Below are 17,320 nucleotides of genomic sequence, written 5' to 3'. Positions count from 1 at the left end.
ACCAGGAGATCATGACCTGAGCTGAAGTCGGACGTGTAACATACTGAGCCACCCAGGCGCCCCTACCATTCTTGTAAACCACTCTTGTCAAACACAGACATCCGCGGGGCATCTGATGATCTTCACCAGAGCTTTCCATGGGGTTTCTAGGAGCTGGGCTACTGGGTGATAACTTTTCTTTTCTTTTTTTTATGTTTATTTATTTTTGAGAGAGAGAGAGCGCACAAGTAGGGAAGGGGCAGAGAGAGGGGGGGGGGGGAGACACAGAATCTGAAGCAGGCTCCAGGCTCCAAGCTGTCAGCTCAGAGCCCAATGTGGGGCCCGAACTCACAAATCATAAGATCATGACCTGAGCTGGAGTTGGATGCTTAACTGACAGCCACCCAGGCACCCCTAGTTGTTTTCTTGATTCATTTTCTGAGTAGTGCCTGAATTACTTTTGTCTAATAAGTAGGCATTTTTATGGAAATAATAAAATCATTACACTTAAAAAGAAGTGAGAAGGGGGGTGGGTGACGGAGAAGTGAGCTCTACAGTTTCCTCTGTGTTCCTGGAAGAGCAGTGTCTCCACTGTGAACGTCCCTCCTCATTAATCTTGTACCTTTCTTGTGGTGAGGGTTGGAGACGAAGTGTGTGGGGAGCCCAGCACAGTGCTCCCTGTGGAATTGCTCTCTTCCCTGCCATGCAGACAACCACAGGTACTGTGAAGCCTTCTTTTTGCAGCTTCTGGTGAAGAACATCCAGCTGGAGGATGGAAGGATGATCCCAGCCTCACGCTTCTTCAGCGGAGCAGACAGCAGTGTCCTTGAGCTGACAGAGGCAGAACTGGTCATGGCAGAGACTGTGCGGGTAAAAGCCCCCTTCAGGGATTCTGTCTGGTTTTGCAGATTGTGCACTGCATCTGTGTTTTTTGACTCACACTCCCTGGAGTTGGATGTGCACACCCTCTGTAGATGTATGTGCTGACCCTGGGCACTGTGTTGGTTCTATCATGTCTTGGGACTTTCTGATGCCCCCTTGCTCTTTTCCTCTGTCACTGGGACACTGGGATTTGGCCAGCTGGGTCTGACTCTTCTAGGGACTCACTGTCAAGAGTGGACAGATGAAGAAGCCCCTGGAATAGGTGGAAAAGGTTGGTGCCAAATCCATGGCCCTTTGATGAGAATGTGTGCAGTGTAACCTTCCAGAAAATCTCCCTGAGAGGGAGCATCCTGCACTGTGACCAGCCCGGGTGTCATAGTCAGGCAGACCTGGACTCCAGTCCAGCCGTCATGGATGATGCAGGATAGCACTTCACTCTCTGAGACTCAATCCCTTCCACTGCAAGCCCAGTCAGTGGTCACCTCCCAGACTTGTTCCTGGTCCTTCCTGCTCCCTCTGCCCACTTCCTTCTCCCTGGAAGGCATAGTATGGATGGTATTTAACCTTTATGAATGAAGGCTGTGGATGAATTTTCAAGCATTCACTCATTCAACCATGTAATCAATGACTTAAGAAATACATATGAGCTCCTATCAAATGCTGAGTGCTAAGCCAGCACTTCTCATGAAGTGTCCCTTTCCATGGGGAAAACAGCCACTGAACAGCCAAACAAATGAACAGATAATTTCAGGCCAATAACAGGTTGATGGGAACAAGGTCCTTGGAGGCTGGGGGACAACTTTAGAAGGAATAACCAGGGCAGGCTTCCTTGGGCAGGAGAAGGGGAGGGTTTGACCTGAGACCTGAGTGGAGAGAATTCTGGGGGAAGGAGGGCTGGATAAGAGGACATGGGCCAGTCGGGAGCCACAGTGGTGACTGTGGGTGTTGATGACAAGTGCTAAAGACAGGACCCAGCAGGGAAGGGACACGAGAAGCTTACTCTGCTCCAGAGGGCACCAAGCACTTCCTCAGTAGAAAGCTGAACTTTCTGAATGTCTGTAAAAGAGAGAGAGAGAGAGAGAGAGAGAGAGAGAGAGAGAGAGAGAGAAGCCTGTTCATTCAAAAATATTTTGGAGGAGCTGCTCTGGCCCCAGCCCCGTACTTGCCCTGGAGTTACAGGGCCAGCTGGACAAACTAGCCTTCTGGGGCTTACAGCTGAGTGGCCCTTGGGGTGAGATAAGGTTGTGTGTGTGTAGAGCTAGGCCTGAGTCAAATGCTGTTGTGACTGTGTCCTTCATCTGTGCACTTGAATAAACTGCATATCCATGGGTGTTGTGAGTGGTAGAGGAGAGGACACACATGGAAACAGGAAGTTTAACAGCACCTATAAGGACCTCAGTAAACGTGGGCAGGGAGCCTAAGGGTCATCAAAAGAAGCACATGCTTGCAGAGTGTGTACACTGTGCAGCAGTGTTCCAATCACTTCAGGAACAGTAGTGTGTTTAATTACTGTAACAACTATGAAGTAGGTGTTTCTATTACTTTCAGCTCCCAGCAGAGGAGCCCAAGGCCCAAGGTGTGGTCACAAGAGATGAGCACAGGCCTAGGCATGGAGCCCAGCTGGTGGGCCTGAATTCCTGGCCTCCACCACTATAATGCTATGCCACATGGCCTCTTGGTCATCCTTGGCATCATTATTATTACACCTGTTGGTCCTAGCTGGACTGGCCCTTTCAGAATGCATGGTCTGGAGGTGACTGGGGTGGAGCAGAAATGGCTGGGGAGGAGATGCCAGTGTCGGACTCTGGTGTTGGTGGAGAGAGCCTGGCAACGGAACAAAATTTGCATTGTTGTGGTCTTTCTGTACAACAGGTACTCTGCCTGCCTCGTGTGAGGAATTATCAGCCATTATCAGATCCTTTCACAGATGAGGAAACAGAGGCACTGAGAGACTCTCTGCATCTCCATGGCTTGTCAGGAGCCAAGCTATGGTGTGAACAGGCCATGTGGGTTTAGGGTCCACTGCCTTTCAGAGGTTCCACACACATCTGATGAGGGCCGGTGCATCCCATAGGCATCATGCTGGTGTCCACATACCAGCAGGTGACCTGTGGCCCTAGGCCACCTGAGTCTGAAGAGCAGGCAGAGCAGTCAGTGAAGGGTTCAGGGAAGAGGGGCCATGGCAGTTGGTCCTGGAGGATGCTTAGGATTTAAACATGAGCTGGAGGTCCAGAGAAGGACCTCACTGGTAGGCAAGGGCCCAGGCAGAGGTGTGGAGGACAGGCAGTAGTCAAGTGGGGACAGGGAATGGCTTAGCATGGCTGCTGATGGTCACAATGAGGATGGGAAGAGCAAAACCATGACACCTTTCAAAGAACAAAAGAAGGAGCCAGGGAGAGGTTGGGCCAGGTCCTAATTGGGCCTGACCACTTCCGTCTGGCCCAGTGACCATCCAAACACTGTCTGAAGCTCAGGCAGAGTGTGAGGCATCTTGATGCTCCTGTCCTCATAGGCCTGACTGGGAGCTCACCCAGAGAATAATTGTCCCATCCTGATCCACTGGACGGCCTTCTTAGAATTCTGGATGGTGTTGCCCACTCACACTGGCCTTTCCACACTCACCCACAAGGCTGGCTGGTGGACACTGCTGACTTTTGCAGGCCGTGGGACAGATGAGCACAGAACCAGCTGGCCTGTCTGTGAGAAAAAGACCCAGGCCTCCTGAACCCCATCAAAGTACCTTGTTTTCACCCTCAGAACTCCCACCCACTTTTCTTTCCTTTCTACACTGCAACACACCCAAACACCAGGATCACTCTGGGAACCTCACCCGGATGAGAGCACCAAGGTGAGGCTGGGTGTGAAGGGGGCTGGGGAGCAGCTGGTGCACAGCCAAGCCCTGAGCTCTGCATGTATACTCTTCCTGCTGCACTGAAATGGTGTAGGGATCCCAAAGGAGCTGAGGACAGCTGAACTCCCTGGGCTCCTACTTCCCCAAGGGCACAGTCACCCCAGGAGCCTGGGAGCAGCAGCACCGTGGAGTGGACAGAGCCCAGCCTGGCAGCAGGTGGGGCAAGCCCACAGCAGGGGCTGCTCTCACCCAGAAGACACATGCCCCCGGTTCCCCAGGGAGCCCTGTTCTCACCATGCCTGTTTTTCAGAGTGCCTGGAAACGGATTCTCCCCAGTGTCCTAGAGGTGGAAGACTCCACTGATTTCTTCAAGTCAGGGGCTGCATCGGTGGATGTTGTGAGGTAAGGCTGGGATTGGAGAGGTCTGGCCCCAGGTGTCAATGGCCATGTCACAAGCAATGCCAAGACTCAGTAGCAGGAAACAACCATCATTTCTTATGCTTTGGATCATTCAGGTCAGGGATTCATAAAAGACCTGCATGTGCAGGCCTCAGGGGATCATCTTGAATGGCAGTGGGTGAGTGGGCTGGTAGCAGCTGGAAGAGACAGGCAGGGATATCTTCCTCCAAGCTAGTCTCTCTGTCATGCGTGGTGCATGGGCCTGGAGGGCTGGTGGCTGCTGAGGTGTTACTGCCAACCAGGTACCTATGTGTTGAGGCCCCAAAGTGACTGCTTTGGGATTTGGACTTGTAAGTGGTGGCTTGTGGCTCTGAGAGTGCTGATGCCAGGAAACAAGGTAGATGTGGACCCAGCCTGGGGGACGCATGACATCAATGCCATTGACCTGATTGTTTTCAGCAGTCACAAGCCTGACCAGATTTGAGGGCAAGGGCTGGGCACTGAGACCCAGGCCTCAGTGGGAGGAGGATCAAAGACTGTGTGGCTCTGTTTTAAAACTGCTACAAGCCCCAACTCCCTCCAGTGAAAGCCAAGGTGTGTAGGGAAAGAAAACGGGCAGCTAGAGATCACCGCAGAGTAGGTTACCCATTCTTCAACCTCATATGTATTGTCCTGCTTTCCATTTAACAGCAGTAAGTTCTAATTTGTATAAAGGGAAGAATGTGGATATGGTAGAACATCTTTGCAAGCAACAGTAACTTAGTTCAGTCTGGTTTAAACAAAAAAGAACAACCAAGTCAAACGTTCCATGGTAGCTTTCTTTAGGCAGGGCTGGTTACTCCAAACACTCAAATTACATCGTTAACATTGTCATTGTCTGTTGCTTCATTTCGGGGGAGGATTTCTCCTCATAGTGACACATTGCCTGCACAGTAGTTCTTTTCTAATTTGTGTTATCAGCATTCCCAGTGAAAAGGTGGTTGTTCTCATGGCAGTCTCCACGTAAGTCCTAGACTTGAATTTGACAGGAGCTGGTGGAGTCATGTGCCCCAATAAGAACCAATCGCTGGCCAGGAGCAGGCATGCTCTGATTGGCCAAAGCTGGGTCATGTGCCTACCTCTGGCGTCAAGGGTTGAAAGGACTACATTCAACCCACATCTCTGGAAAGGGAGGAGAAAGTTGTTTCCTTGGAAAGTGTCAGTGCTATTGGTAGAGGCAGGAGAAGTGGGTGCTGTGAAGGCAGAAGCAGAGATGTATACCACATGTGGGGAGAGGATTCTTGTACTTGAAGAAGGTGCAAAGGAAACTCTGTGGAGCTCACTCAAGTAGAGAAAAATTCACATGGGAAATTAAGCAAAGCTGTGATATTGACAAGGTGTGCAGGAGAATGTCAGAGAAACACTCAACAGCCCTCTGCATTTTGGTTCCCTCGGTAAGGCTGTAGAGTGAGCAGTGCTGATCAGAGGAGGCACTGATAAGGGAAAGGGACCCAGGATGAAAAAGGATGTGTGAACTCTAGTCCCCCTGAACACAAGGGAAGACTTACATGTTTCCAAGACCTTTGGGGCAAAAACAGGGAGGAGACTAACCTCTGCACTATGGGGTGAGCCAAGAATGCAGCTGCTGTCTGACTCAATTGAAAAGTCCACCCAAGGCTGAATTGAGTATTGCCCAGTCATCCTGACAACAGGCCTCTCCTTTATTTTAAAATTGTTTTTAAAAAACATCATGTAAATAGTATTTGAGAAGGAGTTGCATGCCATCCACCTAGGGAAGGTTTTGGGGAGGGTTTGATTCAGAAGAGCAACTGTGAGATAATGAGAATTGGGGGTACATATTTTACCTGTTAATTTTTGCAGTGTATCAAAGCTTCCCAAAACATAGTGGCTTAAAACACCACTACTTTTTAGGTTCGTGGTTCTGTGGGTCAACAGTTTGGGCTGGGCTCAATTGATTTGGGCCACACTGATGTCAGCTGGAGTCACGTATTTTCAGTCAGTTACCAGGTCAGCTGGAGGGCTGGCTGGTCCAGGATGGCCAGTGCCATCAGAGGTCCAGTGCAGGTTTGTTCATATGGTCATGGTAGGGGCCTAGGAAGCAGAAGGTTCAAGTGAGCACATCATATCCACTACATGTATCAGCCAAATCAAGTCATGGAGTTGACCCTATTAAGGAAATGGACACCATCTCCCAATGGCAGGTGCTGCAGTCACATCTCAAGGCTGGGACTACAGAAGGGGGGTGGGAAGTCTTGTGGACAGTTTTTCAACCTACCACACATATAAAAGCTGAATTGAGCCTCTGTGCTTGGAAACCTTGGGCACTACAGGTGTCTTATACCTCACTCTGACTTGTGTGGGTGGTGAGTATGAATTATAAAATCAATGGTTTTTATTATGCTCAGAAGAAGAATCAGACATCTGAGAAAATGATGTCCTGAGGACAGCCCAGGGCTGTCTAGAGCTTCTGAACTGAGGTTGATGGAGGATGAAGATAAAGCTGACTTTTTGTTTTGAGAATACTTCAGACCATATATCCTTTTGTTTTTATTATGATAAAAAACATATGAATTCTACATTCTTAACAAATTTAAAAAAATTTTTTTAATGCTTATTTATATTTGAAAGAGATTGAGACAGAGACAGAGCTTGGGCAGGGGAGGGGAAGAGAGACAGACACAGAATCCAAATCAGGCCCCAAGCTGTGAGCTGTCAGCACAGAACCCGATGTGGGGCTCAAACTCACCAGCAGTGAGTTCATGACCTGAACCAAACTCGGATGCTTAACGGACTGAGCCACCTAGGCACCCCACAATTTTTTTTGATAAGAGCTGAGGGAGGAGACAGACTAATAATCAGCCAAAGAGTCGTTTTTTTTTAAATATGAAATTTATTGTCACATTGGTTTCCATACAACACCCAGTGCTCATCCCAAAAGGTGCCCTCCTCAGTGCTCATCAACCACTTTCACCTCCCTTCTACCCCCCAAAACCCTCAGTTTATTCTAAGTTCTTAAGAGTCTTTGATGGTTTGCCTCCTTCCCTCTCTATAACCTTTTCCCCTTCCCCTCCCCCATGGTGTTCTGTTAAGTTTCTCAGGATCCACGTAGGAGTGAAAACATATGGTATCTTTCTCTGTATGACTTACTTCACTTAGCCTAACACTCTCCAGTTCCATCCATGTTGCTACAAAGGGCCATATTTCATTCTTTCTCGTTGCCAAGTAGTATTCCATTATGTATATATAAACCACATTTTCTTTGGTGGACATTTAGGCTCTTTCCATAATTTGACTATTGTTGAAAGTGCTGCTGTAAACATTGGGGTACAAGTGCCCCTATGCATCAGCACTCCTGTATCCCTTGGGTAAATTCCTAGCAGTGCTATTGCTGGGTCATAGGGTAGATCTATTTTTAATTTTTTGAGGAACTTCCACACTGCTTTCCAGAGTGGCTGCATCAGTTTGCAATCTCACCAACAGTGCAAGAGGGTTCCCGTTTCTCCACATCCTCTCCAGCATCTATAGTCTCCTGATTTGTTCATTTTAGCCACTCTGATTGGGGTGACGTGGTATCTCAGTGTGGTTTATATTTGTATTTCCCTGATGAGGAGTGACATTGAGCGTCTTTTCATGTGCCTGTTGGCCATCAGGATGTCTTCTTTAGAGAAGTGACTATTCATGTCCTCTGCCCATTTCTTCACTGGATTATTTGTTTTTCAGGTGTGGAGTTTGGTGAGCTCTTTATAGATTTTGGATACTAGCTCTTTGTCCAATATGTCATTTGCAAATATCTTTTCCCATTTCTTGGTTGGCTTTTAGTTTTGTTGATTGTTTCCTTTGCAGTGCACAAGCGTTTTATCTTCATGAGGTCCCAATAGTTCACTTTTGCTTTTAATTCTCTTGCCTTTGGAGATGTGTCGAGTAAGAAATTGCCACAGCTGAGGTCAGAGAGGGTTTTTCCTGCTCTCTCCTCTAGGGTTTTGATGGTTTCCTGTCTCACATTCAGCTCCTTCATCCATTTTGAGTTTATTTTTGTGAATGGTGTAAGACAGTAGTCTAGTTTCATTCTTCTGCATGTGGCTGTCCAGTTCTCCTAGTACCACTTGTTAAAGAGACTGTTTTTTTCCCTTGGATATTCTTTCCTGCTTTGTCAAAGATTAGTTGGCCATACTTTTGTGGGTCCAATTCTGGAGTCTGTCTTCTATTCCATTGGTCTATGTGTCTGTTTTTGTGCCAATACCATGCTGCCTTGATGATTACAGCTTTGTAGTAGAGGCTAAAGTCTGGGATTGTGATGCCTCCCACTTTGGTCCTCTTCTTCAATATTACTTTGGCTATTCAGGGCCTTTTGTGGTTCTATACAATTTTTAGGATGGCTTGTTCTAGGTTTCAGAAGAATGCTGGTGCAATTTTGATTGGGATTGCATTGAATGTGTAGATTGCTTTGGGTAGCATTGACATTTTAACAATGTATTCTTCCAATCCATGAGTGCAGAATGTTTTTCCATTTCTTTGTATCTTCTTCAATTTCCTTCATAAGCTTTCTATAGTTTTCAGCATACAGATCTTTTACATCTTTGGTTAGGTTTATTCCTAGGTATTTTGTGATTCCTGGTGCAGTTGTGAATGGGATAAGTTTCTTTTATTCTCTTTCTGGTGCTTCATTGTTAGTGTATAAGAATGCAACTGATTTCTGTACATTAATTTTGTGTCCTGCGACTTTGCTGAATTCATGTATCAGTTCTAGCAGACTTTTGGTGGAGCCTATTGGGTTTTCCATGTATGATATCATGTCATCTGCAAAAAGTGAAAGCTTGAGTTCATCCATGCCAATTTTGATGCCTTTGATTTCCTTTTGTTGTCTGATTGCTGATGCCAGAACTTCCAATACTATGTTAAACAACAGCGGTGAGAGTGGACATTCCTGTCGTGTTCCTGATTTCAGGGGGAAAGCTCTCAGTTTTTCTCCATTGAGGATGATATTAGCTGTGGGCTTTTCATAAATGGCTTTTATGATGTTTAAGTATGTTCCTTCTAACCCGACTTTCTCGAGGGTCTTTATTAAGAAAGGATGCTGAATTTTGTCAAATGCTTTTTCTGCATCGATTGACAGGATTGACATGTTGTTATCTTTTCTTTTATTAATGTGATGTATCACATTGATTGATTTGTAAATATTGAACCAGGCCTGCAGCCCAGGAATGAATCCCACTTGATCATGGTGAATAATTCTTTTTTTACACTGTTGAATTTGATTTGCTAGTATTTTGTTGAGAACTTTGCATCCATATTCATTAGGCATATTGGCCTGTACTTCTCTTTTTTTTGCTGGGTCTTTGTCTGGTTTGGGAATCAAAGTAATGCTGGCTTCATAGAATGAGTCTGGAAGTTTTCTTTCCCTTTCTATTTTTGGGAACAGCTTGAGAAGGATAGGTATTATTTCTGCTTTAAATGTATGGCAGAATCCCCCAGAGAAGCCATCTGGTCTTAGACTCTTATTTATTGGGAGATTTGTGATAACTGATTCAATTTCTTCGCTGGTTATGGGTGTGTTCAAATATTCTGTTTCTTCCTTTTTGAGTTTTGGAAGTGTGTGGGTGCTTAGGAATTTGTCCATTTCTTCCAGGTTGTCCAGTTTGTTGGCATATAATTTTTCATAGTATTCCCTGATAATTGCTTGTATTTCTGAGGGATTGGTTGTCATAATTCCATTTTCCTTCATGACTTTATCTATTTGGGTCTTATCCCTTTTCTTTTTGAGAAGCCTGGCTAGAGGTTTATCAATTTTGTTTATTTTTTCAAAAGCCCGACTCTTGGTTTCATTGATCTGCTCTACAGTTTTTTTAGATTCTCTGTTGTTTATTTCTGTTCTGATCTTTATTATTTCTCTTCTTCTGCTGGTTTTGGGGTGTCTTTGCTGTTCTGCTTCTAGTTCCTTTAGGTATGCTGTTAGATTTTGCATTTGGGATTTTTCTTGTTTGTTGAGATAGTCCTGGATTGCAATGTATTTTCCTCTCCAGACTGCCTTTGCTGCATCCCAAAGCGTTTGGATTGTTGTCTTTTCATTTTCATTTGTTTCCATATAGTTTTTAATTTCTTCTCTAATTTCCTGGTTGACCATTCTTTCTTTCTTTCTTTTTTGAACTCTCGAGGGTTTTTATTAAGAAACGTTGCTGAATTTTGTCAAAGGCCTTTTCTGCATCGATTGACAGGATCATATGGTTCTTATCTTTTCTTTACTTAATGTGATCTGTCACATTGATTGATTTGCGAATGTTGAACCAGCCCTGCAGCCCAGGAATGAATCCCACTTGATCATGGTGAATAATTCTTTTTATATGCTGTTGAATTCGATTTGCTAGTATCTTACTGAGAATTTTTGCATCCATATTCATCAAGGATATTGGCTTGCAGTTCTCTTTTTTTACTGGGTCTCTGTCTGGTTTAGGAATCAAAGTAACACTGGCTTCATAGAATGAGTCTGGAAGTTTTCCTTCCCTATTTCTTGGAATAGCTTGAGAAGGATAGGTATTATCTCTGCTTTAAACGTCTGGTAGAACTCCCCTGGGAAGCCATCTGGTCCTGGACTCTTATTTGTTGGGAGATTTTTGATGACTGATTCAATTTCTTTGCTGGTTATGGGTCTGTTCGAGCTTTCTATTTCCTCCTGATTGAGTTTTGGAAGTGTGTGGGTGTTTAGGAATTTGTCCATTTCTTCCAGGTTGTCCAGTTTGTTGGCATACAATTTTTCATAGTATTCCCTGATCATTGCTTGTATCTCTGAAGGATTGGTTGTCTCAATTCCATTTTCATTCATGATTTTATCTATTTGGGTCATCTCCCTTTTCTTTCTGAGAAGCCTGGCTAGAGATTTATCAATTTTGTTTATGTTTTCAAAAAACCAACTCTTGGTTTCGTTGATCTGCTCTACAGTTTTTTTTAGATTCTATATTGTTTATTTCTGCTCTGATCTTTATCATTTCTCTTCTTCTGCTGGGATTAGGCTATCCTTGCTGTTCTGCTTCTATTTCCTTTAGGTGTGCTGTTAGATTTTGTATTTGGGATTTTTCTTGTTTCTTGAGATAGGCCTGGATTGCAATGTATTTTCCTCTCAGGACTGCCTTCGCTGCATCCCAAAGTGGTTGGATTGTTGTATTCTCATTTTCGTTTGTTTCCATATATTTTTAAATTTCTTCTCTAATTGCCTGGTTGACCCACTCATTCTTTAGTACGGTGTTCTTTAACCTCCATGCTTTTGGAGGTTTTCGAGACTTTTTCCTGTGGTTGATTTCAAGCTTCATAGCATTGTGGTCTGAAGGTATGCATGGTATGATTTCAATTCTTGTATACTTATGAAGGGCTGTTTGGTGACCCAGTATGTGATTTATCTTGGAGAACGTTCCATGTGCACTCGAGAAGAAAGTATATTCCGTTGCTTTGGGATGCAGAGTTCTAAATATATCTGTCAAGTCCATCTGATCCAATGTATCATTCAGGGCCCTTGTTTCTTTATTGACCGTGTGTCTAGATGATCTATCCATTTCTGTAAGTGGAGTGTTAAAGTCCCCTGCAATTATCACATTCTTATCAATAAGGTTGCTTATATTTATGAGTAATTGTTTTATATATTTGGGGACTTCCGTATTCGGTGCATAAACATTTATAATTGTTAGCTCTTCCTGCTGGATAGACCCTGTGATTATTATATTATGCCCTTCTTCATCTCTTGTTACAGCCTTTAATTGAAAGTCTAGTTTGTCTGATATAAATATGGCTACTCCAGCTTTCTTTTGATTTCCAGTGGCATGGTAAATAGTTCTCCATCCCCTCACTCTCAATCTGAAGGTGTCCTGAGGTCTAAAATGAGTCTCTTGTAGACAGCAAATAGATGGGTCTTGTTTTTTTACCCATTCTGATACCCTATGTCTTTTGGTTGGCGCATTTAGTCCATTTACATTCAGTGTTATTATAGAAACATATGGATTTAGAGTTATTGTGATGTCTGTAGGTTTCATGCTTGTAGCAATGTCTCTGGTACTTTGTCTCACAGGATCCCCCTTAGGATCTCTTGTAGGGCTGGTTTAGTGGTGCGAATTCCTTCAGTTTTTGTTTGTTTGGGAAAACCTTTATCTCTCCTTCTATTCTGAATGACAGACTTGCTGGATAAAGGATTCTTGGCTGCATATTTTTTTCTGTTCATCACATTGAAGATCTCCTGCCATTCCTTTCTGACCTGCCAAGTTTCAGTAGAGAGATCGGTCACAAGTGTTATAGGTCTCCCTTTATATGTTAGAGCACGTTTATTTCTAGCTGCTTTCAGAATTTTCTCTTTATCCTTGTATTTTGCCAGTTTCACTATGATATGTCCTGCAGATCAATTCAAGTTATGTCTGAACGAGTTCTCTTTGCCTCTTGGATTTCAATGCCTGTTTCCTTCCCCAGATCAGGGAAGTTCTCAGCTATTATTTCTTCAAGTACACCTTAAGCACCTTTTTTTCTCTCTTCTTCCTCTTGAATACCAATTATACGTATATTATTTCTCTTTAGTGCATCACTTAGTTCTCTAATTTTCACCTCATACTCCTGGATTTTTTTATCTCTCTTTTTCTCAGCTTCTTTTTCCATAATTTTGTCTTCTAGTTCATGTATTCTCTCCTCTGCCTCTTCAATCCGAGCTGTGGTTGTCTCCATTTTATTTTGCAGCTCATTGATAGCATTTTTTAGCTCCTCCTGGCTGTTCCTTAGTCCCTTGATCTCTGTAGCAATAGATTCTCTGCTCTCCTTTATACTGTTTTCAAGCCTAGCGATTAATTTTGACTCTTATTCTAAATTCACTTTCTGTTATATTGTTTAAATCATTTTTGATCAGTTTGTTAGCTGTTGTTATTTCCTGGAGATCCTTTGAGGGAAATTCTTCTGTTTGGTCATTTTGGATAGTCCCTGGAGTGGTGAGGACCTGCAGGGCACCTCCCCTGTGCTGTCCTGAATAACTTGCGTTGGTGGGCGGGGCCGCAGTCAGACCTGATGTCTGCTCCCAGCCCACCGCTGGGGCCACAGTCAGACTGGAGTGTGCTTTCTCTTCCCTTTTTTAGGGGCGGGATTCTTTGTGGGGTGGCATGGCCCATCTGGGCTACTTGCACACTGCCAGTCTTGTAGGGTGGGGATCTGGCCTATTAGCTGGGGTGGATCAGCATGGTGCACGGGGGCGTGAGGGGCAGGCTCAGCTCGCTTCTCCTTCCATGATCCGCTTTGGGAGGGGCCCTGTGGCAGCCGGAGGGAGTCAGACCCTCCTCTGGAGGGGTGGATCCACAGAAGCACAGCGTTGGGTGCGTGGTGCAAGCAAGTTCCCTGGCAGGAACTCGTTCCCTTTGGGATTTTGGCTGAGGGATGGGCGAGGGAGATGGTGCTGGTGAGCGCCTTTGTTCCCCGCCAAGCTGAGCTCTGTCCTCCAGGGCTCAACAACTCTCCCTTCTGTTGTCCTCCAGCCCTCCTGTTCTCCGAGAAGAGCTGTTAGCTTATAACCTTCCAGATGTCAAGTCCCGCTTGCTGTCTGAACACACTCCATCCGGCCCCTCTGCTTTTGCCAGCCAGACTCGGGGGCTCTGTTTGGCTGGCGGGCCGCCCCTCTGCCCTGGCTCCCTCCCGCCAATCCGTGTAGTGCGCACTGCCTCGCCGCCCTTCCTACCCTCTTCTGTGGGCCTCTCATCTGTGCTTGGCTCTGGAGACTCCATTCTGCTAGTCTTCTGACAGTTTTCTGGGTTATTTAGGCAGGTGTAGGTGGAATCTAAGTGATCAGTAGGACGTGCAGTGAGCCCAGCGTCCTCCTACACCGCCATCTTCCCTCGATGTCTAGTAATTCTATTTCTTCTGTTTTGTTAATGTTTGCTTTATAAATTTAAGTGGTCTGATGTTGATTCATATATATTTATAATTATTATATCTTCCTGGTGAATTGGGCCTTCTATCATTATATAATGTCCCTCCTTTTCTCTTGTGACAGTTTTTGCCTTAAAATTGATTCTGTTAATACAAGTATAGCCACCTTTGCTCTCCTTTAGTTACCATTTTCACAGACTACCTTTTTTCCATTCTTTCACTTTCAGCCTATGTGTGTCCTTGAACATGAAGTGAGTCTCTTCTAGACAGCATATTGTTGTATCTTGTTTTATCTTTTTTTAAAATCCATTCAGCCACTCTATCTTTTGATTAGGAAGTTTAATCCATTTTCACTTGAGGTAATTATTGATAGGGAAGGACTACTATTACCATTTTCATTAATTTTTTTTAATGTTTCTTTATTTTTGAGAAAGAGAGACAGAGCATGAGTGGAGGAGGAGCAGAGAGAAAGAGGGAGACACAGAATCTGAAGCAGCTCCAGGCTCTGAGCTGTCAGCACATAGCCCAATGTGGGGCTTGAACCCACAAGTTGTGAGATCATGATCTGAGCTGAAGTCGGACACTTAACTGACTGAGCCACCCAGGCGCTCCTAATATTACCATTTTTAAGAATTGATTTATGTCTTGTAGCTCTTTTGTCTCTTTTGTCATCTCTTCTTGTGTTTTATTGATTTTTTTTTGTAGCGAAATGCTTTGATTTTTCTCATTTTCTTTTGTGTATCTTCCATAAGTATTTTCTTTGGTTACCATGGGGTTTATATAAAACATTCTATTTTAAGCTGATAACAACTTAAGTTTAATTTTATACAAAAATTCCACTATTTTACCTCTCCCCCTCACACTTCGTTATTGATATTATAACTTACATCTTTTTATATTGTGTCCATTAACATATAGTTTTAAAAAATTATTTTGTCCTTTAATTTCTGTTCCAGAATTTAAAGTTGTTTATGTACTGTTACAGTATTACAGTGTTCTGTATTTGTCCATATACTTACCTTTACCAGTGAGCTTTATATCTCCATATGCTTTCATGTTGTTCTTTAGCATCTTTTAATTTCACCTGGAAGGACTCCCTTTAGCATTTCTTGTTACGAAGGTATCTTGGTGATGCACTTCCTTAGCTTTTGTTTTTTAGGGAAATATCTCTTCTTAATGTTTAAGGGACAGTTTTTGTGGATTTAGTATTCTTGGTTGGCAGTTTCTTTTTTTTTAGTACTTTGAAAGAAATACTCCTTGCTGTCTTGCAATGTTCTTGCTAGAAATCTACTGAGACTGTTATGGAGGTCCCCTCATATGTAACAAATTGCTTTTTTATTTCTGCTTTTCAAATTTTCTCTTTGGATTTGAGTTTTGACAATTTGATTATAAAGCTTTGTGTGGACTTCATTTAGTTCATCTTTTTTTTTTAATTTATTTTTAGAATGTACATCCAAGTTAGTTGGCATATAGTGCAACAGTGATTTCAGGAATAGAATCCTTAATGCCCCTTACCCATTTAGCCCATCCCTCCTCTCACAACTCCTCCAGTAACCCTCTGTTCTCCATATTTAAGAGTCTCTTATGTTTTGTCCCCCTTCCTGTTTTTTTTTTTTTTTCAACATTTTTTATTTATTTTTGGGACAGAGAGAGACAGAGCATGAACGGGGGAGGGGCAGAGAGAGAGGGAGACACAGAATCGGAAACAAGCTCCAGGCTCCGAGCCATCAGCCCAGAGCCTGACGCGGGGCTCGAACTCACGGACCGCGAGATCGTGACCTGGCTGAAGTCGGACGCCCAACCGACTGCGCCACCCAGGCGCCCCTCCCCCTTCCTGTTTTTATATTATTTTTGTTTCCCTTCCCTTATGTTCATCTGTTTTGTATCTTAAAGCCCCCATATGAGGGAAGTCCTATGATATTTGTTTTTCTCTGACTAATTTCACTTATCATAATATCCTCTACTTCCCTCCATGTAGTTGCAAATGGTTAAGATTTCATTCTTTTTGATTGCCAAGTAATACTCCATTGTATATATATACCACATCTTCTTTATCCATTCATCCATTGATGGACATTTGGGCTCTCTCCATACTTTGGCTCTTATTGGTAGTCCATTTAGTTCATCTTATTTGGAAATTATTTGGATTTAAATATGTCTGAATCTTTCCCTAGATTTGGGACATTTCTGGCCATTATTATTATTTTTTAAATGTTTATTTAGACAGAGGGAGACAAAGCATGAACAGGGGAGGGATAGAGAGAGAGGAAGACACAGAATCTAAAGCAGGCTCCAGGCTCTGAGCTGTCAGCACAGAGCCAGATGTGGGGCTTGAACTCGTCAACAACGAGATCATGACCTGAGCTGAATTTGGACACTCAACCGACAGAGCCACCCAGGCATCACTGGCCATTATTTTTTTAAAAATAACCTTTCTTCCCTTTCTCTCTTTCTTCTTCTGAAATTCTCACAATGTATATATTGGTCCATTGATGGTCTCCCATAAGCTTTTTAGTCTTTCTTCTCCCTTTTTATAATTTTTCTTTTTGCTTCACAGGCTTCATCATTTCAGATGACTTGTCTACAAGTTCACAGATTCTTTCTTCTGCTTGATCGAGTCTTTTGTTGAACGCTTCTGGTGAATTGTTCACTTTAGTCATTGCATTCTTCAGCCCCCAAATTTCTGCTTGGTTCTTTTTTTATATTTTCTATCTCTTTGTGGAATTCTCATTTTATTCATATATCATCTTCCTGAGTTTGTTGAGCATCTTAATGATGGTTATTGTGAATTCATTGTCAGGTAATTCATACATCTGTTTCTTCAGGGCCAATTTATGGAGTTTTATTTTATTCCTTCGATGGGGTGATTTCTTCATGTTTCTTGTAACTTTGGGTTTGTATTTGTGCATTTGAAAAAATAACCACCCCTCCAAGTCTTTACAGACTGACTTTGTACAGGGAAAGATCTTTACCCATAAGCCCGGCAAGAGATCCTGGAGGCCTCTCAAACATTTTCTGTGGATGTGTCTTCTTTGGACTTGTACATGTAAATTTCTAATTTGAGGAACTTGCTGAGTGTTTCTTGGTTTGTTTGTTCAGGAGCTCATAATCTTTTGCTCCCTCTGGTGTCTGTCTGTTGTATCACAAGTTCTATGAAGTAGAATGATGCCCAGCTCTTTTCTTGTTCCTAACAGACTTCAGGCATCTAGAGTATTTTGGGTCCTGTCACTACCCTAAGTCAGACTAGACAGAGACCAGCCCATTGAGTAACCCCCCAAAGTTGGAATACTGGATGCATATTCCACATTCCACTCTTCTCATCCCCCTTGAGGG

General features: G+C 43.6%; 1 protein-coding gene across 4 annotated transcripts in view; it reads left to right on the top strand.

Annotated features, from left to right (window-relative positions):
* Window positions 1–17,320, top strand: part of ALDH1L1 (aldehyde dehydrogenase 1 family member L1) — a 106,338-nt gene that overhangs the window by 25,069 nt on the left and 63,949 nt on the right. For all 4 annotated transcript variants that reach the window (XM_058725743.1, XM_058725740.1, XM_058725741.1 and 1 more), the window contains exons 8-9: window positions 724–849; window positions 4,023–4,114. In XM_058725743.1, coding sequence (XP_058581726.1) covers window positions 724–849; window positions 4,023–4,114 — 218 coding nt within the window. The remainder of the gene's footprint in view (window positions 1–723; window positions 850–4,022; window positions 4,115–17,320) is intronic.

Source organism: Neofelis nebulosa, chromosome 4 (assembly GCF_028018385.1).
Source record: "Neofelis nebulosa isolate mNeoNeb1 chromosome 4, mNeoNeb1.pri, whole genome shotgun sequence".
NCBI lineage: Eukaryota > Metazoa > Chordata > Mammalia > Carnivora > Felidae > Neofelis > Neofelis nebulosa.
Note: the sequence above shows the minus strand (reverse complement) of the source record. Positions and strands in the feature narration are given on the sequence as shown.